General features: G+C 36.7%; 4 protein-coding genes and 1 long non-coding RNA gene across 5 annotated transcripts; 3 read left to right on the forward strand and 2 right to left on the reverse strand.

Annotated features, from left to right (window-relative positions):
• The first annotated feature begins 324 nt into the window (after positions 1-324).
• On the forward strand, positions 325-4,008 carry LOC147553051 (26S proteasome non-ATPase regulatory subunit 11 homolog). The gene is made up of 2 exons (XM_086668812.1): positions 325-741; positions 2,514-4,008. Exon 2 carries the CDS (start codon positions 2,542-2,544, stop codon positions 3,808-3,810), a length of 1,269 nt encoding a protein of 422 aa, XP_086524938.1. The 5' UTR covers positions 325-741; positions 2,514-2,541; the 3' UTR covers positions 3,811-4,008.
• Positions 4,009-6,460: 2,452 nt separating this feature from the next.
• Positions 6,461-12,017, reverse strand: LOC147553052 (two-component response regulator-like APRR1). Its single transcript, XM_086668808.1, has 7 exons — positions 11,092-12,017; positions 10,261-10,422; positions 10,039-10,172; positions 9,253-9,414; positions 8,848-8,935; positions 7,220-8,322; positions 6,461-6,736 (listed from the first exon to the last, which is right to left on the reverse strand). Exons 1-6 carry the CDS (start codon positions 11,243-11,245, stop codon positions 7,385-7,387), a joined length of 1,638 nt encoding a protein of 545 aa, XP_086524934.1. The 5' UTR covers positions 11,246-12,017; the 3' UTR covers positions 6,461-6,736; positions 7,220-7,384.
• Positions 12,018-14,834: 2,817 nt separating this feature from the next.
• On the reverse strand, positions 14,835-18,017 carry LOC147553053 (uncharacterized). Its single transcript, XR_015237517.1, has 4 exons — positions 17,895-18,017; positions 17,170-17,247; positions 15,055-15,733; positions 14,835-14,962 (listed from the first exon to the last, which is right to left on the reverse strand). It is a non-coding gene; the product is annotated as an uncharacterized LOC147553053 (long non-coding RNA).
• Positions 18,018-18,790: 773 nt separating this feature from the next.
• LOC147553054 (serine/threonine-protein kinase VIK-like) lies at positions 18,791-26,344 on the forward strand. The gene is made up of 11 exons (XM_086668810.1): positions 18,791-19,408; positions 19,874-19,948; positions 20,469-20,585; positions 21,449-21,543; positions 21,721-21,841; positions 21,953-22,032; positions 22,472-22,531; positions 22,655-22,776; positions 25,229-25,314; positions 25,406-25,521; positions 25,825-26,344. The coding sequence occupies exons 1-11, from the start codon at positions 19,016-19,018 to the stop codon at positions 25,955-25,957; spliced, it is 1,398 nt and encodes a 465-aa protein (XP_086524936.1). The 5' UTR covers positions 18,791-19,015; the 3' UTR covers positions 25,958-26,344.
• Positions 23,182-24,963, forward strand: LOC147553055 (uncharacterized). The gene is made up of 3 exons (XM_086668811.1): positions 23,182-23,301; positions 23,399-23,511; positions 23,679-24,963. The coding sequence occupies exons 1-3, from the start codon at positions 23,256-23,258 to the stop codon at positions 24,867-24,869; spliced, it is 1,350 nt and encodes a 449-aa protein (XP_086524937.1). The 5' UTR covers positions 23,182-23,255; the 3' UTR covers positions 24,870-24,963.
• Positions 26,345-26,412: the final 68 nt, after the last annotated feature.

The following is a 26,412-nucleotide window of genomic DNA, read 5'->3' on the forward strand; positions in this document are numbered from 1 at the left end:
ATAGCTCAGTCTCACTTGCTAACACAGTAACTCCTTCCCTCCCTCTCTGTATATATCTATGGTTCGACGACAGAGCTTTTGCGCCCGACTTATTAAATAGGGTACAACAGTCTTGTAAGTACATACCACCACGGCTCAATAAAATACTATGAGTGGTTACACCCGTAACGCCTTGCCGGCTAGGCAAAAAGCCTATGGGTAAAAACACAATGAAATCTCAATTTGCAAGTTGGTGACTGACACGACGCTCCCGTTTAGGGTGTACAACTAAGGAACTATGACAACCCTGGTATGTATGTGTCTAGATGCCCTACTAGCTAAAGGTCGTCGTCATCACCACTGTTGATGTCCTTACCACCAAATGTAATAATACAGAGAAATAAAAACTGACGACGATATGCAGACGAGGTTAGTAAAAGAAAGTCGATTTTAAATTTACAAAAAGATAGAGGCAAAAAAAATTTAATCATGTTCCTAAAGTAGGAGCTAAAAACAAAATAACCTTTGATTTTTTTTTTTATCAAATACCAAATTTTATTTTTAGAAATAAAAACCAAAAAAAAGAGCTCATAGTGCTCTCTGTACATAACAGGCTGCAAACAAAAAAAATTTGCTTTTGTCAAAAGAAAAAGAATATAAAAGAGAGATTTTTTTTTTGTCTCTCTAAAATTGCTCTCCGGCTTGTTCTTTAGTTCTACAACCAGTTCGATACGACCCCGATTAGGGCATCATCTTCTCCTGGTAAGTTGTTTTTTTCCTTCTTCGTCATCTCCAATTAGTTGTCTTGCTGCTAAGATTTTGACGAACTAGGGTTTTGGATTTTTACCAATTGAGGTAGTAGTGTCTTATGTTCCAAACATTTGCCTTTTTTTTTTTTCTACTCTATTCCTTCGTCGGATTCTCTTAATTCAATATCAAGTTCATATCTTTTAAGGGTTTTCAGAGTTCTCTTGCTAACTTGATTGTTATTGGTCGATGGGTTGAGACATTCATAAACTCGAGGGGGGTTTATTTTTAGCTCTTAACTAACTTCCTGAGTCTTATCTTAAGGTTTGCTGCACTTCTAGGCAATTAGGGTTTTAGCTATATGACTGTTGAAATACTTAATACTTAACAACATATCTGATGGAGAATTGATATCTTTCTCTGGAGCAATAGTTTTAGCAGAGGTACTATTATAAAGGATACCCAAGATATGTAAAATGGGTTTAAGTTGATCTTGCTTAGTTACTTACTATGTTTTACTTTGGATTCGACAAGGACAATCAATGAATATGGTAAATACTTCATACTGTTCGTGGAGTCGAGTAAGAAAACCCTAGTAGAGTTTTGTATCAAGTACTGATCACTTCTGAATTTGTTTCAAATTTCACGTAAATTTTTCGAGCACTGATCACTTCTGACCTTGTTTCAAATTTCACGGAAAATGGTTGCATCGATAACATAGTCTATAGAATATGATTTGAACTTGTGGATCATTGGAGATTTGTTGTTCCTGTTTTGAGATTATGTTAGTAATTAGCGAATAGTGATATATCATCATAATAAATTGGTCAGTAACTTGACCTTAAGCGTATATGATGCAGTCTGAGAGTCTCACTTGAAAGTTGAAGATGTCTTGGCAGCTCGTAAAATTATCAATGGAATAACTTCCTCTATAGTTGCATAATGTTGAGTCATTATTTCGAAAAGCACTTGTAGTCTTAAGACACTATCTTTCTCATTTATTTTTTAATATAAATTTGTTAGGGGTTAGAAACTATAGGAAAACGGAGAGTTGAATATGTACTCACTTTTATATTGAGAAGCATGTTTCATGTTGAATGTGTACTCACTTTTAAGTAATGGGACAACGGAAAGTTATGATCAAAGATGTAGATGCAAGGGTTGCATGCAGTGGGAGATACTTTCAATGTATATAGCAATATAGTTTATGCTTCATTAGTTCACAACAAAACTATTATTTATGAGACTGAGTGAGTGCCTGTGTTCGCCAATAAATACCTAAAAGAGTGGAGGGGATTTTTCGTGTGGTTGTGATGACTTATCCATGTCCCTTAACAATGTTGTAGGAGTTACACCTGATTATGTGTACATCCATTGGTTGTACTGTTACTACGGACAAGTATATATGTATACCAATTTATGGAGCATTATACCATTTGAGTTGTAAAAAAGGATATAATTGAAAGGGGGCAGAGATGGTTTTGCTTTGCATGAGATATTTGCTGCTTCATAGTGCAATTTGTATAGTTGTATTTAACTTTTCTGTTTAACTCACAGATTTAGCTGCTTTGTTTATATCTTCTTTTCGCAAAGGCATGTGTCTCGGAAATAGACAGTGTAGTTAATTGGGAAACATACGGATTCTTATATTTCTAATACTATGAGAGATAGATTACAAGTCGAAAAGTTCCAGACTTTCTGTTTCATGCTAGTTTATAGTCTATAGCTTACATTATATGAAACTACAAAAATCTTTTTAATTAGAGCTCTTTAATGTTATTGTGCAGAACTCAGGTTTTGTGAGTCCTAGTAGTCATGTCTTCATCGTATCTACCGGCTACGACGGATTCAATAGCTCTGGCTTTAGAAGCTAAAGATGCATCTGAATCCATATCCATACTTTACCGTATACTTGAGAACCCATCATCCTCTCCCGAAGCAATAAGGATAAAGGAACAGGTCATCTCCAACCTTTCGGACCTTCTCAGACAAGAGAAAAGAGCTGAGGAACTTCGAAGTCTTCTTACCCAACTGCGGCCCTTCTTTTCCGTGATCCCCAAAGCAAAAACGGCAAAGATTGTGCGAGGAATAATTGATGCGGTAGCCAAAATTCCTGGTACCTCTGACCTCCAGATATCCCTTTGCAAAGAAATGGTCCAATGGACACGTGATGAGAAGCGAACATTTCTCAGACAGCGGGTTGAAGCAAGACTAGCAGCTCTTTTGATGGACAGCAAAGAGTATTCAGAAGCTTTGACACTTCTCTCTGGTTTAGTAAAGGAAGTGAGGAGGTTAGATGACAAGCTTCTTCTTGTGGACATAGACTTGTTAGAGAGCAAACTCCATTTCTCTCTGAGAAATCTACCCAAGGCAAAAGCTGCTCTAACTGCTGCAAGAACAGCAGCAAATGCTATCTATGTTCCCCCAGCTCAACAAGGCACGGTTGATTTGCAGAGTGGAATCCTCCATGCCGAAGAGAAGGACTATAAGACCGCATACAGTTATTTCTTCGAAGCATTTGAAGCTTTCAATGCTCTTGAAGATCCACAAGCCGTTTACTGTCTTAAGTACATGTTATTGTGCAAGATTATGGTGAGTCAGGCTGATGATGTAGCAGGTATAATTTCTTCCAAAGCAGGTCTTCAGTATATTGGGCCAGAACTTGACGCCATGAAAGCTGTCGCTGATGCTCACTCAAAACGATCACTGAAGTTCTTCGAGACTGCCCTTCGAGATTATAAGGCACAGCTAGACGAAGACCCGATTGTTCACAGACACCTTTCTTCCCTATATGACACTCTTCTGGAGCAGAATCTTTGCAGGCTGATCGAGCCTTTCTCAAGGGTTGAAATTTCTCATGTTGCTGAGTTGATTGAACTTCCTATAAGTCATGTTGAGAAGAAGCTGTCTCAGATGATTCTTGATAAGAAATTTGCCGGTACTTTAGATCAAGGTGCGGGTTACCTCGTTATATTTGACGATCCCAAGACTGATGCAATCTTTCCAGCAACGTTAGAAACGATTTCCAACATCGGGAAGGTTGTGGATAGTCTCTACTTGAGGTCGGCAAAGATAATGGCTTAAGCTTGATTATGGTGGTTGACTTTAGATCATTGCCTGCAACTACCTTGCGGGTTGTATTTTATTTTGAAAAAGAGTTAATCTTTGAATTTCTCGCTTTTTAGTTTGATGTTTTTGTGGGATAGGAAACTGAATTGCATTTTAAAGTGCAACTACTTCATGATAATTATGCAGTTCAAAACTTGATTAGGAGACTTAAAATGACTGTCATTTAACATTCACTTGTGCTAAACTGACTGTTACTAGGAATTGGTCTCAAGAACTAATACTCTATCAAATCTCTTCCAAACACCTTTCTCCTGTAAGCTGTCTAGCTCGGCTAGCGACCTCCATCTCTTATCTTTCTCTCTTGCCGTCTCTCTCCCTGCCTTTCTCTCTCTAAATTCGACAGAGGGGTCCTTCGTCAAACCCTCTGGTTTCTGTACGAAGCAATCTGGTATGGTTTTTCAGACGCCTCTCCTTCTAGTTAATGGTGGTGGTGGGAAGAGAAGACGAGGGTAGAAGAAACTAATAACAAAAAATTGAGGGAAACTTTGTCAAAAGCGCCCCAACCGAACCAATCGAACTATATACATTATATATATACGCACAAAAAATTGAGGAATATTGAAGAGCCAATGATAACAAAGTAAAACATACAAAAAGAAAATGACAACTGCAGAAGAATTGATAAGAGAGAAAAACAAATCAAATAATAAAATTCTGAAGTAGATGAAGATTAGAAATATCTCATGAAGAAGTCAAGTCACCATGAGAACCCATTGTACTATTAAATATGCGAAGAAATAGATCTTGTTTTTTTTTTGTTGAGGGAAAATGAAAGTTTGGGAAGGTAGTTATTCAGTTTTAATATATAGAGAATTAAAGGATAAAGTTAGTGTGTGTTTAGTCGTGTGGCATCTTCAGTTGTGATATCTCACATATTTGATAGCCATAGTTGATATACATAGTTGACTCTGTGGCATCTTCAGTTGTGATATCTCACATATTTGATAGCCATAGTTGACTCTGTGGCATTTTCAGTTGTGATATCTCACATATTTGAGTTAATTTTGAGTCCCTGTCAACGGAAACAATCTAGATTTGAGTTAGCTTTACCGATTGAGGTCCCTCTTTTGTAATTATTGTTAGTTTTTTAAATTAATGAAAAAAGTAAGTTAAAGTTTGATTACTCGTATTCTTTTATATAAAATAAATAAACAAAAATTAACAAATTGTAGGAACAAAGTTTTTAGCATAAAGTTAGAAACTTTTTACTCCCTTCATTTTCAAAGTATAGAAAAACTTCAAGCATTATCCTCCCTAGATAAAAAAGAAGAAAGTTGTTTGAGTTTAGATGAGCTAAAATGGGTGCAACGAGTGTGGCTCCTTGGGGTGCCAGCCGCCTGTAAATGTAATTGATTTTGGTTTTTTTTTTTTCTAGTGCCTACCAGTAGAAATCATTTTCATGCCAAATTCCCCGACGTTGTTTGTTTTAGTGGACCCTTTCGAGTGGAATTGCCATTTCATTGATTTGGCGGTCGGTAGGGCATCAAGGGTTTCATTTTCCCATGGGGTGTAGCTGACTGGCCCCTCCATCACATGAGCCCCAAACCTTTTGTTAGTTTGTAACTTTGGAATTAAAGGCCCCAAGTAACTTTGACTTTGGAATTAAAGACCCGACCTACCTCAAGGCATGGATGGACTCATGAAGTGTGTGTTTTTTTTTTGTTGAGTTGACTCATGAAGTGTTGATCCAGTGACATTCTTTTTTAGGGGATTTTAAGGTTATTCCCCCGCCACTAATGGATAATTGAATTTACCCTCTAAATTTTGTTATTTTGACAAAAACACATAGATTGTGTTTGTCGTACGTGAAATAAATGCAACTACAAATAGCTATTTCACCTTACTTTATTGTTTCCGTATATATTTAATTTATAATTCCTTAGTAGTTTTTGACAAAAATTATAAATTCAAAGAGGTAAACTTAATTATCGATTACTGGAGGGAGGGGGACTGATACTAAAAGGTTTTGATAAAGAGGAATAAAAGTTAATCTAAAATATTTGTCTAGAGTTCCTTACATCTTGAGCGAGATCTTCATCTATAATAGCATTGTTTGATAGATTGGTAGTTGTTGGTTCGATTGAAAATATCTATTCCTCCATTAAAACAACATCAAAAATATTTTGAGTCATAACAAATGTAAGTATCCAACGAAAGAAAAAAGTGAGAATAAATAGACTATTTGTTTATTGGTAATGGTCATTGCTTACTTGACTGTGGAGAAGAAAAGAGAGAGGTGTTATTGGAATATTTAAGGTTTAAGGAACAAGAAGAAAAAAGAAAAATACCTAATTATATTTTCTAATCCCTTTGTATCTCACTATTTTAATTTCGAATTAAGAAAATAGTTCCTAATACCAATTTGGTATACCAGGATGAGACTCCCTTCATTTGAATACCTAGCTTCCCTTACCAAACGCCCTAATATATCAGAATGAAGCTCCCTTCATTTGCCAACAGTTCTTTTTCTCTTGCAAGAACTTTGGGTTAGATAGAGGGGGTCTTCTAAGGATTTACTAAAACAAACTGGCCTCTATTCCTGTTTAAATCAACCTAAATTCCAACCGAAAAACCACTCAGACGAAATTGTGAACAGGCAACGGCATTTTAGAGCATAGACATGATATCTTCCTTGTATTAAAGAATTATCTAAGAGAAAACACACCAGGTTTGTCAAGATGATAATTAGATAAGAAAATGAAGTTTGGAGAACAAAATACTTGATATGTTTTAGTATATCTGATTACAACAACAAAAGCTTCACTTATTGCAAACAGACTCAATCATGGGACTGGATCTCCTCCTTCACACTTGAGTCAGATTGATGCAGGCAAAACTGCTGAAACACAACGCCTTCAGCTTCCCAAGATAACATATATGGCTGCTCAGATGAAAAAAGAGAGTTAGGTCATTAACAAACGAATATGTGTTTGCTAAGAAAACATGCCTATAGTATTCTTCCATTTTAGTTTGATTTAAACGAACGAGTATGTGGTTGTGTAGTGTTTGATTGCAAGGAAATGTGTTCCTCGGGTAGTGTGAATATTTCTATCACTTTGGCACTTCCATGGAAGCTATTCCCTGGGGTGAAGGAGAGAAGTGAATTCCATGAAATAGTGTATTAAAATCACACTTCTCGTCACAATTTTAGGTCAATGGGATTCTTAAGTGATTCGGTTACTTGTGAGTGTGAGTGATATCAGCAACCAATTGTCCATATATTGGGTGGTGACTAGGTCAACCTGACCAAAGTTGACACCAGATAGCTGGATGACAAGTGGCACTGACATTGCCTTAAGCGATAAGACTCAGCTTATTATATATATTATAAGCATTATATAAAAGGGAAGCTAACGATACATACCAGTTGGACGTCTTCCATGCTCCATGGCTCATCCTAGTGGCAGAAGGTACTTTCTCCCCTTTTATAGATAATCTTGGATGAGATGAATGACCCAGTGGGGAAACAACACGAGCTAATGTACCTAATATTTATATCCCATACTGCCACCAAGTGAAGAAGAATACGTCAAGCAAGCTCTTCGTCCATATCCTCTTCTTCGTCACAGTCTGAATCATCAACAGAAACAGGACGACCATTAAGATCAACGTCTACACCATTTGCCTTCCTCACAAACTGACCCCGCACACGGGGCCTTCTTTCAGCAAGTTTCTTCCGATTAATATACCTAATCTTCTTATCAAAACAACGGTCTTTTCTCTTCTGTCTGAACTTGATTAATGCCGCCTCTCTTCTCTCTAATTGAGTTGATTTTGCTTCATTGATAGCTAGTGGAGTTGAATTTGATGGGCCCATCAGATTTGTAGGCATTTGGCCCTGTTGCATACACATATTTACTGGGTAATATGGGAAGGATGACAACCCAGGGGCATGAACTTGCTGCAAGAGATGATTATAAGTAGTAAACATGGATGAAGATGCATTCTTTGGCAAATCCTGAGGATTTCCTTGATATATTTGTGCTGGCGACGGCATCATGACATGATTCATCATTCCTGGCAAATAGTAAGGCAGAGGACTGGGTTCATGACTACTGCGAACATCGAGGCGGCCCAGGCTGGCATCATTTCTTGGATGTGCTAATACCATAGAGGGTTCTTCTTCCTTTGAATTTCTTCCAGCTTGATTGTGTAATGGCTGGGGGAGAGTACATGACGTACCAGTATTAGTTATGTCCAGCTCAATGACACTGGTTGGGAAACCATTACTACAGTAGTTTTCCCAGGAAACTTTAGTTTGTTGTTGTCTCTGAATTTCAGCACCTCGTTGTTCATAACATGCCTGAATCTGTTCTCTAGCCGATTCTTCAGATTTAGCTGCATCTTCGTTCATATTGACAACATTTGAACAATTGTTGGTAGCTGTACTTGCTTTCACGTATGTGAAGAAGGCGGAGGACTTGCCGATCTTTAGTTCACTCTTCTTAGCAAATGATGATATTTGTCCTGAAAAAAGAGATAATTTCTTGGTTATTGTTTTCCTAGTGAAAAAGGAGTAAAAGAGAAGAAATGACCACAAGCATAACACCAATACATTTCCACAGGGCAACACTCAAGATCTTAATAATTATCTAAGTTTTTCCATACTATTAGGACGAAGGGAGATAGGCTTCTCCCTAGCCTATCTACGTCTTTATCTACAATAAACAGTTTGTTATACTCAAACTTTTTTACAAATCTTACATACAACACTGAAGCCTAAAATAATTGATGGATCATTTTTGACAAAAGAAAATTTGCTTAGGAAATTTTGGCTAATTTTCCCATGGTAAAATAGTAACTCCTGACAACCCCAGTCTCTTCTAAGGGTAAATGGCCATCCAAAACTTCAATTTTACAGGAATTTGGGGTAACCTAGGAATGGCACAGAAGTTTTTTTAATTTTTTGCTGCAATTATATTGTATTAAAGGAAAACATACTGACAAACTGAATATGATATCAAAACTGATTAGTTACAAGTACACACTCACCCCTTCGCAGTTCACTAGGCCTTGGCACATCAAGGTGATATTGTGATGAATCCTTGGGAGGGGACTCGACAAATGAACCAACAGCAAGCTGAAAAGGAATAGACATGGATTAGAAAAAATATGAAGTAGAATCGAAGTGTCCATACATAGAATGCTTAGAATCAAGTGGGAACATCAAACCAAGTTTTTCTTAGCTACCGGGATCAAGCTTGTCTACCAAATTAAAAAAAATTCACATTCGAACCATACTCTTCATACTGCGGAAGCCGGAATGCACTTTTAGTGTGTGACTGTGTTGATATAAGTTAGTAGGACAGGACCTTCTTGACTATTAAGATAGTTTGATAACTTATTTATTTCCACGTTTTTATCAATTTCAAAACTTCATTTCCAAGCTAAACTTACATCGCCATTGCGGGAATTTGTCATTTCTGGAACAGTACTCCTCCGCGACTTATCATCAGTGTCATCCGAGAATAGAGTTGTGCTGTTTGTATTGGGATCACTCAGATCTGATGCTACGAGATCAAAGTCATGACTTACTATATTCTTGTCTGGTAGACCAAGCTGAGAAAGACCACAGAACTCATTATTATTAGTTTACATCAACAACAATAATTTCAGTGCAAGCGTTTGGAAACATGAATTAACCATTTCTCGTCTAATAGACTCCTAATTAGGAGTCTACTGGTAGAAAGTGGACCTGTAATCATGACCCTTCCTGGGGTTCTCTCTTGCCAAACTGACCACTAAATGAAGATTCCAGGCACACAATGAATCAAAATCACCTGGATGGGAATGTTAACCAACCTTCCAAACCCACCTAATCTACCGAAATATATCATGTGGAAATATGTATCCATTGTTTTCTACTATTTTGCATGATTTATTACAATCTTCTGGACTGCACGAGATAAACTCACGTACACACGAAGAGTCTAAATTGTGCGGATAAAAGAAAACAATGATGGAAAATACAGAAAAAACTTTATTGTAAAAGCCTTTAGAAGGGAGTGCCCTAAGATATCTTAAGGAACCACAATTGAATGCCTTGATATTCCTGGAAATGTAAACCACACCAAGAGTCAACTCACGGGTACCTATGATCATTTGGGCTCAAGAAGTGAAAGCAACTTGATAATAGCTAAATAGTAGCACAACAAAATATCAATACATTCGAGAAAATCCAACCATTTGCCTTCTCCTCCACATGTGAGTCCACAAGTTCAATAACTCGTTAGAGCGTAACGGCTTTACAAGATAATCAGCCGCTCCACGTTTCAGGCACTTGACCACAACAGAAACATCATCTTGGGCGGACATCACTAAGAAAATCAAAAGGAGGAAGTATCTGAATTAATTAAGAACTTACCCCAAATAACGTTTAATAGAGTACGTAACAAAGGTTCTTACTTATAATGGGTATGCGCCTAAGTTCTTTGTCTCGCATAATGTACTTCAACAACTTCAGTCCTTTGGCTACTGGGAGATCAACCTCAGAAAGGATTAAATCAATATCTGGCCCTTCTGCATTAAGTGCATCAATCACCTGTCTGGGTGTTCTTGCTAAAGTTACTGAAAGAAAAAATACCACACCCGGAATAAATACAAACAAATTCAAGTCTAGCAAACTTGTTAAACTTCTACCACATTAGGTACATTCAAAAACTCAATAATTGGTGCAGCTCCACTTTGACCCTTCTTAGAGAGTCTTAGTCCAATGAGTTTAAAACGCGATCCGAATATAGAGTACAAACTTTCAATTTAATTTTTCTCAACAAAAATAAAATAGGTCTGCAGACTCGTGACAAGCATATGTAGCTGCTACCCATGTAGTAATTTACACGCAAAAGGCCCGAGAGAACAAAATTTAAAGGTCATTTTCACCCTGATGAGGCGGCTGAGCCGCCTCTTGAGCTCGACATGGTGTATGTTTTTGTGAACATTGTTTTTTTCTAGTAATTTCATTAATTTGTTTTTGAGAAGGCCAAAAGTTTTTTTAGTAATGGGGATTTGAATAATAGATTCCATTCTAAATCTTGTATAGTTGTATGTACCAATGGAATGACTCTCAATAACTAAGAATGGCATTAAAGACTTCAACTTTATAACAAGTAATAACAACAAAACCCTAACTAAAAAGAGGTAACTACTAAAAAACATACTATATCAACTCAAATCTCAATAAGTAAAAATACCCAAAACAAGAAAGAGCTAATAATAACTTTTTAATTAATGGATTACCTTGATAAGAACATTTGCAAAGAAGTGTGAAAACTTCACCAGAGCTTTTACTGTTATTATCACATAACAAAATTCTAACTTTGCTTCGATCAAGAAAGGGCATATTATTTCCAACTTCTTTCCCCATGATGAGATTTTCTTCTTTACGCTTCATCCCCCAATTCGATTAAATTCAAGTCAACGATTTCTTACTATCTTCTCCCAATTGATAAAATTACAGAAAACAATTAGTACATCAGTAGATCCACAAACTTCAAGCTCAATCAAATTCCACAATTAAAAAAACAAAAATTTCCCTATGTTAGCTGAAGATAGAAATATATAGGGTTTCTTCAATCACAGAACCGATACTAAACTCCATTAACAGCTCAGAAACAAAGACACATCCCTGATACTGACTCCTCATAAAACCTAATCAATCGCCGGTATCAATTGTCTGATTCCTGTATAATCTCACTATCTCTCTTCCATCTTGAGTTCAATCAGTAGAAAATCTAGAGAGAGAAAGTGAGAGGTTTCAGAGAGAGAGAGAGTGAACACTTTTGGACTGTCGTCTTTGCTTTTGCTGTTAATTTAATCCATCATTATTGAAGATCGTTTTCGTTTTCCTGACAATTTAAATCTAACGAACGATATTAAAATAAGGTTAGCTAGATATTTTATGTTGAAATCTAGGGCGTACATGTGAAGGTTTAGTAATAAGTGATAGATGAACTGACACGTCGTTTTACGCCCACCTCCACGAACCTAAACATTTCACAAAATGATTTGGATAGGATTTGGGCAATTTGGCCTACTGACTCAACCTATCTAGTCAGCTTTCCGCTTGTCAAAGGTTTTGTAAAGAAGTAAACAGTTGGTAGCTCAAGTGGTTTTAAGGTATTGACATAAACTCCAGAAAATCCTAGAGATCTTAAGTTCGAATCTCAGAGAAGGTGACATCTTTGGTTATTTGAATTGGGATTACAGTAAGGCTAGGGTGACCGTCCAAAATGGTCGTCAGCCAAAACGTCTGTGAGAGGGACCCGAGTTTCTCTCTCCTCACATGGAAGTCACGTGAGTTGGGATTATTAGGGTATAAATAATGTTGGTGGGCTTCAGGTCATTGTCTTGTTGGGCTATAGGCCCGGGCTTGTTAGTATTTGAGTGTGCGGTTATCGAGCTTATCACATGTATGATGTATCAAATGTCAAATATCACGACTTACGTAGATCGTAGTCGTCTTCCAAAAAAAGATTTTGTAAAGAAATTGCTAATTAGCCTTAAAAATGGGTCGAATCACTGGTTGAATGATATGGCAGATTAAAAGCCCCTCGTGGTCGTACTATACAAAGGGAGGAATGGTTCAACCAATGAAGATTGGTTTCATTAAATTCTGAATGTGTCCAGCTATTTTTCTCTGCAAAATTTAACATTGTTGTAAATACATACGAACCAATCTAACTAAACTAAACCCTACTAATAATCGAAACTGGATCATTTCAAATATTTTGAACCATCGAAACAACCTGAGTTGCATATCTACATGGAAGACTATTTTTACATAGTGAACAATTTGAAATTTCAACATGAAATTAATCGTTTTTGATCTTCCAGTTTTAATACTTTCACATTAGTATTGTTTTGTATAAGACTTTGAAATAAGCAACTTGGTGAGATTTGTCTAATTAATTACTTATTTCATTTTTATTTTGTTGAAAGAAGTTGTTTATTTCATAGTCTTACACAAAACGATACTAAGAGCAACTCCAATGTGGGGGGGCTGGGGCTCCCAAATTCAAAATTTGGGAGCCCCAGCCCCAGCCCACATGCTCCAACCCGGGAGCCCCGGGGCTGGGAGCCCCGGGGCTGGGAGCCCGGGCTGGGGGGCTCCCAGCCCCAAATATGGCCGTTGGGGGTCTCCCAACGGCCATATTTGGGGTGGATCCTCTAAAAAGGGGATCCACCCCACTTCTTTTTAATTTTTTTTTTTAAACTAATTTTTTTTTCAAAAAATATAAATTGTTTTAAATTTGTTTTTCCAATTATATCTCTAATTTTTTCTTTTTTTAATTTTTTTATATTTTCAAAATTCCTTCTCTCTCTCTAACATAATATTAAATTTCAATTTTATATTTAAAATTAATAATTTATAATTGAAATTAAAAGTCCGCACACGTACATTACACACGTGCATAATTTTGATTTGGGAGCCCCTGTTAGGAGCCCGACGTTGGAATTGAAAAAAGCCCCGAGGCTCTTAAAAATCAAGGGCTCCCAAAATTGGGAGCCCGAGCCCCACATTGGACTTGCCCTAAGGTGAAAGTATTCTTTTGGCTTGATTCAATTTGATTTGGCTAGTAAGCCTCAGTGTACAAAGAATACCTAACTTAATTAGACAAATCTCTAACTAATTTAAACTTGGTGAGTAAAAAGCGACAACCGACAAGCAGACTAATGTTCACCCATTTAATATGCTAATTGTCCTAAAATATCTATGTCTAGGTATGTGGATAGTTTTATAAACATATTTAGTTGGACCACACAGGGACATTAGTGGGACATACCAGAGAAAATGATAAAAACAAAAACAAAACACATCTTTTTTTCCATCTTCACGACCATGGCATCACTCCATCTCTTTCATAGACTCATCTATTTTTGCTCCTCATCTTTCTTTCTACCTCTCCATTTCACCATCTCGCCCCTTTGATCCTTTGTCTAGGATTTTTAGACGAAAAATCTCTTTATCAGGAAATTGTTAGTGATGGAGACCATCTTCCTATTGGGCCTCATGGCCATGGTGATAGTGGGCCTCACGGTCAAGAAGCTACATTAGCGTAGTTTCTATAATTAAGTATTTAGGGTTTCCATAATTATGAGTCTTAGCAATCAAGGAAAGTATTATTAGTAGTTATCTTATTTCCTTATTTGAGTCTATCTAGGAAAGTACAATCTCTATATAAGAGAAGTCTAGTCTGTCTTTGTTAACCAGATCAGAGAATATTATCAATCGAGTTTATTATTAATCAGGTTTATCGTTTTGTTCTTTACTTTATCAGTTTATTTTACATATTTTATCAGTTTATTTACGTATTTTATCATTGTTATAATGGTGGATTCCATTACTTTTACGCTTCCGCAACAATCTACATCAGTTAGTCAGCAGGATAAGAAAAAGAGAGAGAGGGAGTAACGTGATGTGAAAACGTGATATTTAGGTCACTTAATTTGGATGACTTAGTTCATTTTAAATTAAAGAAAGAAGAAAAGATTTTGAAGAGGTGCAATTCAAGTATGTAAAAAGAGATCTAAATTCAAGTGCAGACAAACTAGCAAAATGGGCGAGAAAGAAGAAGGCAAGCAAGAGCTGGAAGAATATCCCTTGTATGTTAGTTAATAAATATTGTAATAACGTTTTGGTTTAATATATGAATACTAGTTCAACAAAAAAAAAATAGTTCATTTTATGTTTGAATTCTAATAAGTTGGGAAGTTTTAAAAGCGCCCCTATAAGTGTTATATGTGTCTCCCTAAAGGCAAATTTGAGAGGGAGTTTGTGAAGGAAGGAGACGCCTATAACACTTATGGGAGACCCTTATAAAACTTTCCATAAGTTATGTCTATGTTTATTACAAAGTGTCACTAATGAATTGTCTAGGGAAATGAGCTAAGGAGACCCTAGAAGAGTCAGGAACGCTTAAAGGAACTCAATGAGAAGTCCCGAAAGTGTAAGGAATAAAGAGGAAGTGAGGAGATAAAACCTTGCCAAGAAAAAGATAATGTACGACGTTCAAAGTAGACCACACACTTTGTTTCTCCGTCTTCTCCTTTGTAACTCTTTAACTTTTTTAGGTTGATGGAGACGAAGAACAAAGAAGAACTCCAAAAACTGTGAAATAACGGAGATCGATGTAAGGGTTTATGGTTGCGAGCTTATATTGTAAGGGTTTTCAGACGGGGGAATCAAGTCGAGGGACTTACTCGCGTCTCGACTAGTAAAACCTGACTTCGTAGGCCAGGCAAGTTCGGGTCCGGCTCATTGTTCTCACAACCCTTTTGTGGTCCGGACGGTCTCCTTCGTGCCACAAGATCGTGTGACGCCCCGTGTTCCGAATCACGGTTTGCCCGGCAGTTTATAAAAGAAACTCGGTCTAATACTAACTCAAACCAGTTTCAAATATAAACCCAAGCCAAAACTCTCATTACGGGTTACAAATCAAGAACAAACACAGCGGAAAATCAAATATAGTTTAAACCTTTTGAAAATATGCTCGGAAAATATGTAACCCAAAATAGTTTTCATAAAGAGAAAAAAAAACAACTTGAATTCATGTTTATAAAAAGTTCACAGAAGAGACTGAATTAGGACAGAGTCTCCTCTATAAATTGAACATATCAAACCTGAAAAACCTGTCAAACATTCATCATACATATCTCACAAACTTCTAAATATCAATAGCATCAAATAAAAAGTGATAATGTGCATACTATTTACAAGTGTACAATCGCAAACGAGTGAGAGAACGATCTTAACTATACTAGATGATACATATATAATATTAACGTTGTGATTGTATCGAAAATATAATAGAAATTATAATCTTACATAATGTGAGCCGTCGAAGTAAACTATGTCACTCCGGGTCACCAATACCTGCAACTGAACAACAACAAATAGGAATGAGATAACCCGAAGGTCAGCTCAGTAGGATACCTAGACATCCTACCCGCACCACACACATCAACATTTTCATATATATTAATAGTTATAAGTGTTACATATATACAGATATATATATACAGAGATATCAATATGCACACGAAGCAAAGCAATATAGCAAGATAATTCATCTAGCTTACCAAGATCACGACTGAATACGCCCTCAGTCGGGGTCACCTACTATTCGGCTAGGAAGAACCGTTCGGCCTTTGTTAGTGCGTAGGCAGGCGGCGCCTTATCGAACGTTTGACTACTGCAGTGTACACATGGATCCACGTAATACCCCGGTAAGAGCTTCCGTAACTCTCCCTTCGTCATCATCGCCCATCGGGCTGGCTTGTGATCTCAATACGCATCGAATAGTAAATCTCACCCAAACAATGATACGCTTAGAATATGTCATGACTTACCCAGAAGACTATAAGAGCATCGTCGTGTAGCAGAGCCATATACCCACGGCGATACAATTATCTCATCTTGAGGCGCGTCCTATCTCCGGCCAGATCTGACGCTTCCTCGCAAGGTAACTCATTGACCATTCGAAGAATACCCAAACATATGCATGAACCTATAATAGTATTAAATGATCTGATAGACTCCCAAAGCTACAAGAACAGAGCCCTCCTAAAGGTCCCATCAACCAAAAGGAGAAGAGCGTTCTCATGTCTCAAGGTAGGGTAAACCCTGTTTAAAGCCAAGCTTTTACAAGTGTCCACTTTCAGGGAATTAGTATTTTCTTATTAAGAAAACTCGGGTAAACACCCTCTTTCATTTCGGTGAAAACATTGTAAGTATCATTCACAACAGAATTCAAACCACACACACCAGTGGTTTAGCAGAATAAATAAACAAGCATGGCATTGGGTCAGTCCCCTAATCACTCCAAGGGTCGGAATACCCCAACTCCCATCCTCTCCGGACCCCATTCCGGGTAAACTAGAATGGTCGTTACCAAACGGCTGGCCACGCACCGAGTGTAACCCTTGACATAATTCATGGCTAATCCATAACATAAAATAAACAAGGGGACCAACCAATGCCCGTCGGAAAACAACCATTACACATAACACAGATCAAGCGATTCCGCCTCCATGTTATACACGCAGCTCAAGCGATTCCGCCACCACGTGTTTACAATTCACACAAAATGATCACACAGATCAAGCGATTCCGCCTCCATGTGATTATTTTTCAGAAAAACCAATTTATTTTGAAAAGAGAAACATCCATAACATAGAGTACACCACATACATACATATCATACCATATCATATCATAAATTGAACTAGAGAACTATAAAAAGAAGAAAAATGACTATATATATAATGGTGAAACGGGGAATACCCGTGCTCCAAGTAAGATTCATAGGATCCTACCTCTTCTTGCGCCTCCAATGGTGCTCCAGACTAAGCTCCACTTCTCCTCGAGCTCCCTATTGCAGTTCATTAGTCCTACTGAAATATGAAAGGGCAAAACGGTCATTTGACAGTTACATAACTGTCAAGAGTCCTCTTGCAGAGCAAGAATGCATAAAATGAATGAAACTATACTAGAAATGTCCTATCGGCACTAAAGAGATCACTGAGACGTCCCATCGAATAACTGAAATACAAACAAATTAACCAACCAACTTCCCACAAACTCTATTTTACATTTCCGATACCCCATAAGCTGACAAATTATATAATGAACCAAATATTATGAATCTTGAACTATCAAATCATGAAATGAACCTAGTGTTACGAATCCATAACTCAACCTATCCATTTATGTTAAATATGGCAAGGTTCGGGTAACCATCTTCATTCCAATTCATTATAAAACTGATCCAAATATGAAATTCGAGCACTAAAATAATTCGGCAGCACCCCGTCTATATTTGGACACTCCGAAATAGTCCATAATCTCTTAAACATGTTTCTGAACACAAATCATTCGAAGAAATTGAATAATAATCGTCTAAATAGCTCCAAATTTCGATCCCAAATGAAATTATACCCAACCATACAGTTATCGAAATAACAACCAAATAACCACCAAATTAGGACGAAATAGAAAATTCTAAACGGATAGATATGTAGAACTAATCGAATAGAATTACCTGGAACAAATTTCGTCGAATTCCGATAACCGGGCGCAAAGAAATCGACAACTGAAATTGAGACACTTTCAGGGCCAAAACTAATCGCTTCTCACTACTCACGGTTGAAATTGAGTTTGTTTCTCGAACCAGAGAATTGGATTTCTGGATTTAAAGGGTTAATAGGAAGTGGGGTCCACACTTAAATTCAATTAAATCCTACACTTAACACCTCATCCCATACATGCACGGTGAAAAGGAAGGAAGTGGGCGTAAATTCATTCTTGAAGCAAATGGGGTGCCACTTGTCGCCTTATGAAGTGGCCACATAATTTAATTACTTTTCAGTCCATAATTTCTATATACCTCATAAATCAGTCCCTCTAATCTTATGGTCTGCTAATCCAGTCCCCATCGATTACTTTTTGACCCCCTAGTTAATCTTTTCTTTTCTTCTTCCTCCCACAACCAACCATGAAGAAATTATATTGTCCCTCTTAACTCGATACCGAAGAAAATTGCTGAATACGACTCGATATCCAAACCATGGCCGATAATTTCGTGTGACCAGTCAAAATTCATAATTTTTCGAGAACTATTCAATGAGCTATCTGAATAAATCAAAATACGTATCCAATACCAAACCCCAAAAAAACCACTGAATCCGCTCGGCGCTCTAACTCGTCCGATTCTCTGACTCAAGATCTGGGTGTTACAATCGTAAACCATTTCCCCAACCGTAGTCCGACTCGCCACATCAATTTGGGCATGTGGTCTGTCTCTCTTTTTGGGTCATTTAGCATAAGGAAAAGATGAAGACGTTTCTCCACTTCCTCAAAAGAAAAAATCAAGCTGACATTTCTCCCTGTGAATAGTCAATTGTTGATATATTTTGACGCGCAAAGCTTATGGAGGACGCTATATACTCTCGTATACGGTATACCTGATGGCTGATGCGGATATTAAACACTAGAAATGGAAAGACAGTATCGTATTCGGTGAGAAAGAAAACAGTACTATAAAATGAAGTCTTCTCTCTTTTTAACAGCTAAAACCAGAAAGGAAAAAAAAAAGCACTAAAAACCAACTAGTAGAGAACTGAAAGAGATTATCCATCTATCTATCTTCTCTGATTTCTTCTGATGCCAGATCCAAATCGTTTTGTTGATTCAATGAGTGGAAAAGGAGAAAACTCAGATGAATCGGTAGGAAGTGAATCATCATCGGCGGCATCAACAGGAACGGAAACATCTGGAAATACTAATACTACCGGTACCGGAGTAGGAGTAAGTGAGAAGCAGCAGAAAGATAGGTCAAGAGTTAATAAAACGTCTTTGATTTTATGGCATACACATCAGAATGATTTTAATGCTGTTAATAAGTTACTTGAAGAAGATGAATCACTTGTTCATGCTATAGATTATGATAAGAGGACTCCTCTTCATGTTGCTTCTCTTCATGGTTGGATTGAAATTTCTCAATGTCTTCTTGATCATGGTGCTGATGTTAATGCTTTAGATCGATGGAAAAACACTGTAAATTTCTTCCTCTCTCTCTCTCCCTCTCTGGCTTTGTGTTTCATTAGGTTAAATGTCTATATTTTGAAATTTTGATTAGAAATACATTTGAATTTATTCAAACAAATTTTCAGTTTAGTAGTATGTGATACTAATTGGTTTTGTTATATCTAGGTTAAGAATCAATTGTAGATTTAGAGTTTGAAATTGAGAATGTCATAATCATTTTAAGTATAGCAAACTATTATTCAATCGAATCACCGTCTCAAATCTCACTACAATGTAAAGTTGGTTCTAGTTCTTAGGCAGATTTAGAGATTGAAGTTTAGAACACTATGATTTGAATTTGATATTCGAGATTCAATTCAGCATATGAAATTTGATTTTTTTTTACTATAAATATGTCAAACCCCAATTAAAGAGCAAATGCAACTCATTTTAAAAGTTATTCTGAAGTCTAAAGTTGGTACAATTTCGTTACAGCCCTTAGCTGATGCAGAAGGAGCTAAAAAAGAGACCATGATCGATTTGTTGAAATCTCGTGGTGGCTTGTCCTATGTAAGTAAAAATATTTGTTTCTCGGGCTTTTATGATCTTGATACGCAGTTTCTCATGTAAACCTTTGCTTATTGTTATTTACATTGTGATTTATAACTTATGGTAAAAAGTCTTTCAGCACCAAGTCCCACTAATTGAAGATGTCCTGGCCCTTGCTCCCCACGAGGCGTCTAACGCACAATTCCCACTAAATAAAGTTTTTTCTGGAATTGGTGCCCCCGTCCCACTAATTAAGATGCCCCGAATGCACTAAGTCTCCTATTCTCTTTCTACCGCCCTCTTTTACCACCTCTTATCTTTTCTTAGCATCCTTCTCATTTCTTTGCTTCCCATTTGTATTATTCTGGTTTTTTACGTTTGAAGGTTCCGGAAACTCATAACTCATTGGTTTTATTCCTAAAGCATCTTGTTTGATTTTCTCTGTAAAATTGGATTTTTATTTTTCGGGTATGTTCAAGTTTTACTAATCTTTACCGCTAAACCATTAATAGGAAGTTAAACTCAATTGCGTTTTCTGCAGGGACAAACTGGAAGTCATTTTGAGTCGAAGCCTGTTTCACCTCCTCTTTCAAACAAGTGTGACTGGGAAATTGATCCTACCGAGCTGGAATTTTCTAACTCAAGCATTATAGGAAAGGTGATTTTTTATTTGTCTTCTAAAAATGAGTATACATATATCTGACCTTACTATCCGGATTTTTTTTTAGTATGACCTTCGTGAATTGCATGATTGAGCATTGTCCTGCATAGCTTATCTGAGAGTCTGAGTTTCACCCATGAGATACTGTGACTATCTGTCTGCATAGCATTGGAGTTGATGGGATGCCATCATTTTCATATCTAAGTGGTCCATCTGTAAAGCTTGAGAAATTCTTAATATATAGGAAGAGTAGTTATATGGGGTTTGGTAGCTTCTTTATAGTCAATCCACTTGTATTTTTTTTTTTTATAAACATTTTTATTTGATGGTTGCTGACTTGCTTCCAACTTTTAGGGTTTATTTATACATCTAATTCTACTTTCTAATTTAAATTGAGTCAATCTGGTCATGTTACTTTCTAATGAACTTGCACTATTGCAATGAAGACATGCTGATTTTCTAAAAATGACAAGGAAGTAGATTGGGCACCTAAAATGACATGTTGAAAAATCGTGATGTAAAGGTTGACTCCTGGGGGAGTTTTCTAAACCTGATTTTCCTGTTAGTTTGTTAATAGCTTAGATTTTTTCAGCTTTCTAACTGCTAAGGTCAATCTCCATTCCACACCCCCACCACACACACTTCTCTCTGTGTAGCTTTAACAGAGGAATTGGGGCATAATCTAGAGGTCATAGCTTGAAATATACCGACTCTTTTTTGGCATGATTTTAATTTTATTTTGCATTCTATGACTTAACAATCGAACCGATGGATCTAATTAAAGTAGTACGGGATGTGTTCTGCTCAATTTTTTGGAGGCAGATGTTTCTTCTACTGACGATCATTGCTTATGGATGTAGGGGTCTTTTGGTGAGATTATAAAAGCGGGTTGGCGGGGAACACCTGTTGCTATAAAGCGTATTCTTCCATCTCTTTCAGATGATAGATTGGTCATGTAAGACTTTTATATACATTACTGTATATTCTTCCATCGTTTTCCCTGTGTATTATAGTCTTGCCGTTCTTAGTAGATTCATGGCGCCTCCACAGCAACCTAAGCTATAGAATCAATATTTGTAATTGGAGAAAATCTATTGGCTCTATTAGGAATAAACTTGTTCATGTAATTCAGCCAGGACTTTAGACATGAAGTCAAGTTGCTAGTGAAGCTCCGCCATCCCAATATTGTTCAATTTCTTGGAGCAGTCACTGACAAGAAGCCTCTGATGTTGATCACGGAGTATCTACGAGGGGTAATTGATGCTTGTACTCAACAGTAAATCTTTTTGAATTTGTGATATGAATACTTTCTGTTGTAGCAATTACCTTTCTCATTCGAGTCGTTTTGCAATCTGTTGTTGCAGGGCGATCTCCATCAGTACCTTAAGGAAAAGGGCGCACTAAGTCCATCAACAGCTGTTAATTTTGCATTAGACATTGCCAGGTATTTCAAGTTCTAAAATTATGTCCCATTGATTCCTCATAGAAAATGCTAGCTATGTCAATTCAAATCATGTTATCTCGCTGCATTATTAGTATTTATTTATGAACGACGTAGTTGAGGTGATGGGAGGACTGAAAGAAAGTAGTATAAAAAAGAGATGAGAAATTTTTCTACAAAATTAGATTAGTTTCGGAGTGAATTCTTGCATATTTGGTTCCTACGGTTGATAGAAATTCGGTTTGAAGTTGCTTAGGGATCGGTTTGATTTTTTGATGTACGAAGCTCGTGCTATATTCATTTTATTTTGTTAAGCGGCTAGATACATGCAATGACCCTTTTCTTTGCAGTGTGCAATTACATACAGAAAAACTGGTTTTGGCCTTTAGGAACAGTAAACTGATGACCATACTGATTGAAGTTAATGATTTTATGTTATCAGGGGCGTGGCTTATATGCATAGTGAACCAAATGTCATTATTCACCGAGACCTGAAACCAAGGTGGGTTCTAGTAATAATAGTTCTCTTGGCTATAAATTCCAATTTAATTTTGAATTTAAATGATATCGGGTTTTTCTTTCTTCTACAAATGATCGGATTTTTCTGTCTTCGATTAACTTCCAGGAATGTTCTCTTAGTCAACTCCAATGCAGACCATTTGAAAGTTGGAGACTTCGGACTTAGTAAACTCATCAAAGTTCAGAACTCTCACGATGTGTATAAACTGACCGGAGAGACTGGAAGCTGTAAGTGCATCTTTTCCAACTTCTAATACGAGTTTGCTTGCTTATTGATGCAGGGAGATTTTCATCAGATATTCCAAGTATCTTGGATATCTTAAAATCTAGTTATTTTAGTAGCATAATATTTTTTTAGTAGAAAATTATTATTTTTAGCAGTTTTATATTTTTATGAAACTTTTTAGGTTTTAGATTCTAGTATTTTATTTATATAGAAGTTGTTATTAGAAGTTGATTAGGTTTAGGAAAGTAGTATTTTATTTATTAGAAATTGTTATTTGAGTTTGATTAGGTTAAGGAAACCCTAATTCTATATAAAGGGGATCTAGGAGTTGTTTTATTCATTCAAGTTGATCAATAATATTCAGTATTTTAGTTTATTCTTATTAATTTCGGTTCTATAGTCTTTAGACGGAGTTCTAAGGCTTTTATCAGTTTTTTCCGCTGCGTCAGTTGGCATCAAGAGCAAGGTTTCTCCTGGCTTAATGGCAGAAGACGAAGCTAGAAACACAAACCTCGGCGATGAACGAGGTAACAATGTCATGTGGGCAAAAATTGACGGTTTGAGTCATCAACTAACCCAAGTTATGGAGATGATTAACAACCTGAATGTCAATAAAAACCCTAGGCAACCTATTAACAGAGAACGTGTTGAGGGATTCGCCCACAACCAAGCTGTTAATGGAAACGGAGGCAGAGCACAACCACTTCAACAATATGCTGGCAACCAAGAAAATAGAGGTAACTATTATCCTAACCAATTATATACGCGTAGATATTATGATGAATACAAAATCAAGGAAGAAATACCACTCTTCAATGGTTATTTGTCGGTCGAAGAGTTCCTTGATTGGCTACATGAGGTTGAGCGGCAAGTGAATATGTCATATACTGTTCCTGGTGAACAGATGGTAAACATTATTGCTTGTAGACTGAAAGGAAGTGTCGCTGTTTGGTGGGATCAGTTACAACGTCAAAGAGTGGGGCAAGGAAGGGCTCCAATCCAGAATTGGCCGTCTATGAAAGAAAACCTGAGAGAGAGGTTCTTACCACCAGATTATCAACAACACTTGTTTATGACTTACCAGAACTGTAGACAAGGATTGCGTTCGGTGGGTGAGTACTATGAGGAGTTTTCAAAACTGGCTCAAAGAAACAATATGGAGAACATTATAGAATATGAAGATGTTGTAGCAAATCGATTTTTAAGCGGATTAAAATTTAGTTTGCGAGAAAAAGTGGGGATAGTTACAGTATGGACTATTCAGGAGGCGTACAACTTGGCCTTAAAACTTGAAGCTGAGGAACGAAAATATAGGAAGTTTGGATTTCGGAGGGAAGAACAACCTCACTTAACTATTAAAAAGGTAAAAACGACTCCCTTAGAGAATGTTGAACCACCACAAATTATGAGCATAGAAATTTCAAGTAATATTACTCACAAATCAAAATCTAACATTATTGTGTTCACAAATAAATCTCCTGATATCAATTTACACGGTAAGGAATTTGTTTCTGAAGAAATTATTCAGAAAATTGAGTTAAAGGAAGTGGTTCAACCAATCGCGTCAAAGGAAGTTGTTCAGGAAATTGAGACAACGGACGTTGTTCAAGAAGCTGAAACAAAGGAAGGTGAAAAACTTCGGAAGTCAAACATTAGTCTAATTGAAGTTCCTTCATACGAAGATCCGTTCTCAGAATTTGGCGAATCTAAAATTGTTTCACGTGGATTGATAAGTTGTTTTATTAGAAAGTCTTCATCGAAGTTCGTAATTTTCAATCACTATACTCATGATTTATACAAGTTTATTTTTGGAGTGAAAAGGGAGTTTGAATCACATCACAATTATAGTCCGCAAGTTTTCTGTGACTTAATAAAGTCTCCCGTCCAATCTGATAGCTTGGTGATTCCCATGCACAATTCACGACAAAGTTTTCTCATGGGTGTACCATTCAAGACAACCTTCCAATCAATCAGTAAACTCGAGGCGAGTTTCTTTGAAGTGGAGGAGACTGATGCAGGGAGATTTTCATCAGATATTCCAAGTATCTTGGATATCTTAAAATCTAGTTATTTTAGTAGCATAATATTTTTTTAGTAGAAAATTATTATTTTTAGCAGTTTTATATTTTTATGAAACTTTTTAGGTTTTAGATTCTAGTATTTTATTTATATAGAAGTTGTTATTAGAAGTTGATTAGGTTTAGGAAAGTAGTATTTTATTTATTAGAAATTGTTATTTGAGTTTGATTAGGTTAAGGAAACCCTAATTCTATATAAAGGGGATCTAGGAGTTGTTTTATTCATTCAAGTTGATCAATAATATTCAGTATTTTAGTTTATTCTTATTAATTTCGGTTCTATAGTCTTTAGACGGAGTTCTAAGGCTTTTATCAGTTTTTTCCGCTGCGTCACTTATAACTCATCTCCTCGTTATGTTGTGATTTCAATCAAAAGACCGGTATATGGCTCCTGAAGTTTTCAATCATCGGAGATACGATAAAAAGGTTGATGTTTTCTCTTTTGCAATGATATTATATCAGGTAATCCTTCTCCACTCAAGTAATTTTGCATAAAAAACAAGTGACACATTTCTTTGGTTTTCTTTAAGAGCGATTTCTTGAGTACTTGTAGATGCTTGAAGGAAGTCCACCACTGGCAAATTACGAACCTTATGATGCAGCAAGGTATGTGGCAGAAGGACAGAGACCTGTTTTTCGTGCAAAGGGCTACCTCCCAGAACTAAGAGTGTAAGTGATGTACTTGTAGGTGAAGCTTCTACCGAGGTTTCATCGTTCATTAAGACAAGAATAAACTCTTAAATTACTTAATTTTCATATTAGGAGCCTCGTTATATGGATAATTCTATCTAAAAGACTATTTGATAAGTGGAAAGAAATGGGTAAATGGTCCGTAGGTAGAAGAGCTTGACAAAGACAAAAACACCAAACGTCTAAAACTCTCGAACTGTTCTTTAATAATATGCTTTCTTTCGTTTTTTGGCTGGTTACCAACTATGCATTCTTATTTTGTATTGATTGGAATATTTTTAGGTTGACAGAGGAGTGCTGGGCTGCTAACATGAATGATAGACCGCCTTTTCTGGAAATCCTGAAGAGGCTCGAAAAGATCAAGGAAACCATACCAACAGAGCATCATTGGAACCTCTTTAACCATAGCAGCTGAGATCCAAGCACCGATCTCGTACTACCGTCGATCAACTTCCTTACTGAGTTGGTCAGACCGGCCGACCCATAACGGGTATATCCGGCATCTGAGAACTATTGATATCTCCTGCTTAACGCTGTCTGAGGTATTTAACTAAGAAACAAATTGTTCATATATTTAAATATTCGACATTCAAAGAGTAACTTTCTACAAACGAAAATGTATAAATGCTTATACCCAACCAGAGATTTGATGTGTTTGTTGTAAACGATTCTAGTTTGATTCTCTCGTTTCCTCGAGTTGAGTTACCCTACTTTTGATGAAACTGATCTGTAGGGTAACCCGGATTAAACGAGAATGTACCTTAATTTTGGAGCTGGAATTGACTTGCGACAGATTTTAGAATTTTCGTTTTTGTCAGTTTAGTTATATCTGGTTGTCTGAATGGCTGATTTTGGGTTTGTTTAATTTAA

Source organism: Eschscholzia californica, unplaced genomic scaffold (genome assembly GCF_041429995.1).
Source record: "Eschscholzia californica isolate CP2 unplaced genomic scaffold, dmEscCali1.0.p SCAF_3, whole genome shotgun sequence".
In the NCBI taxonomy this organism is placed as follows: Eukaryota; Viridiplantae; Streptophyta; class Magnoliopsida; order Ranunculales; family Papaveraceae; genus Eschscholzia; species Eschscholzia californica.

Excerpts from the sequence above, each read along its gene's own strand:
- LOC147553052 (XM_086668808.1), bottom strand. The coding sequence starts at position 11,245 with ATGAAGCGTAAAGAAGAAAATCTCATCATGGGGAAAGAAGTTGGAAAT. Across the intron at positions 10,423-11,091 it reads TTGCAAATGTTCTTATCAAG|TAACTTTAGCAAGAACACCC; the intron begins GTAATCCATTAA and ends TTTTTCTTTCAG. Across the intron at positions 8,936-9,252 it reads CAAATTCCCGCAATGGCGAT|CTTGCTGTTGGTTCATTTGT; the intron begins GTAAGTTTAGCT and ends ATTCCTTTTCAG.
- LOC147553051 (XM_086668812.1), top strand. The coding sequence starts at position 2,542 with ATGTCTTCATCGTATCTACCGGCTACGACGGATTCAATAGCTCTGGCT.
- LOC147553055 (XM_086668811.1), top strand. The coding sequence starts at position 23,256 with ATGGCAGAAGACGAAGCTAGAAACACAAACCTCGGCGATGAACGAG. Across the intron at positions 23,302-23,398 it reads AAACCTCGGCGATGAACGAG|GCAACCTATTAACAGAGAAC; the intron begins GTAACAATGTCA and ends TAAAAACCCTAG. Across the intron at positions 23,512-23,678 it reads TGGCAACCAAGAAAATAGAG|ATGGTAAACATTATTGCTTG; the intron begins GTAACTATTATC and ends CCTGGTGAACAG.
- LOC147553054 (XM_086668810.1), top strand. The coding sequence starts at position 19,016 with ATGCCAGATCCAAATCGTTTTGTTGATTCAATGAGTGGAAAAGGAGAA. Across the intron at positions 19,409-19,873 it reads TAGATCGATGGAAAAACACT|CCCTTAGCTGATGCAGAAGG; the intron begins GTAAATTTCTTC and ends ATTTCGTTACAG. Across the intron at positions 22,033-22,471 it reads TTTGCATTAGACATTGCCAG|GGGCGTGGCTTATATGCATA; the intron begins GTATTTCAAGTT and ends TTATGTTATCAG.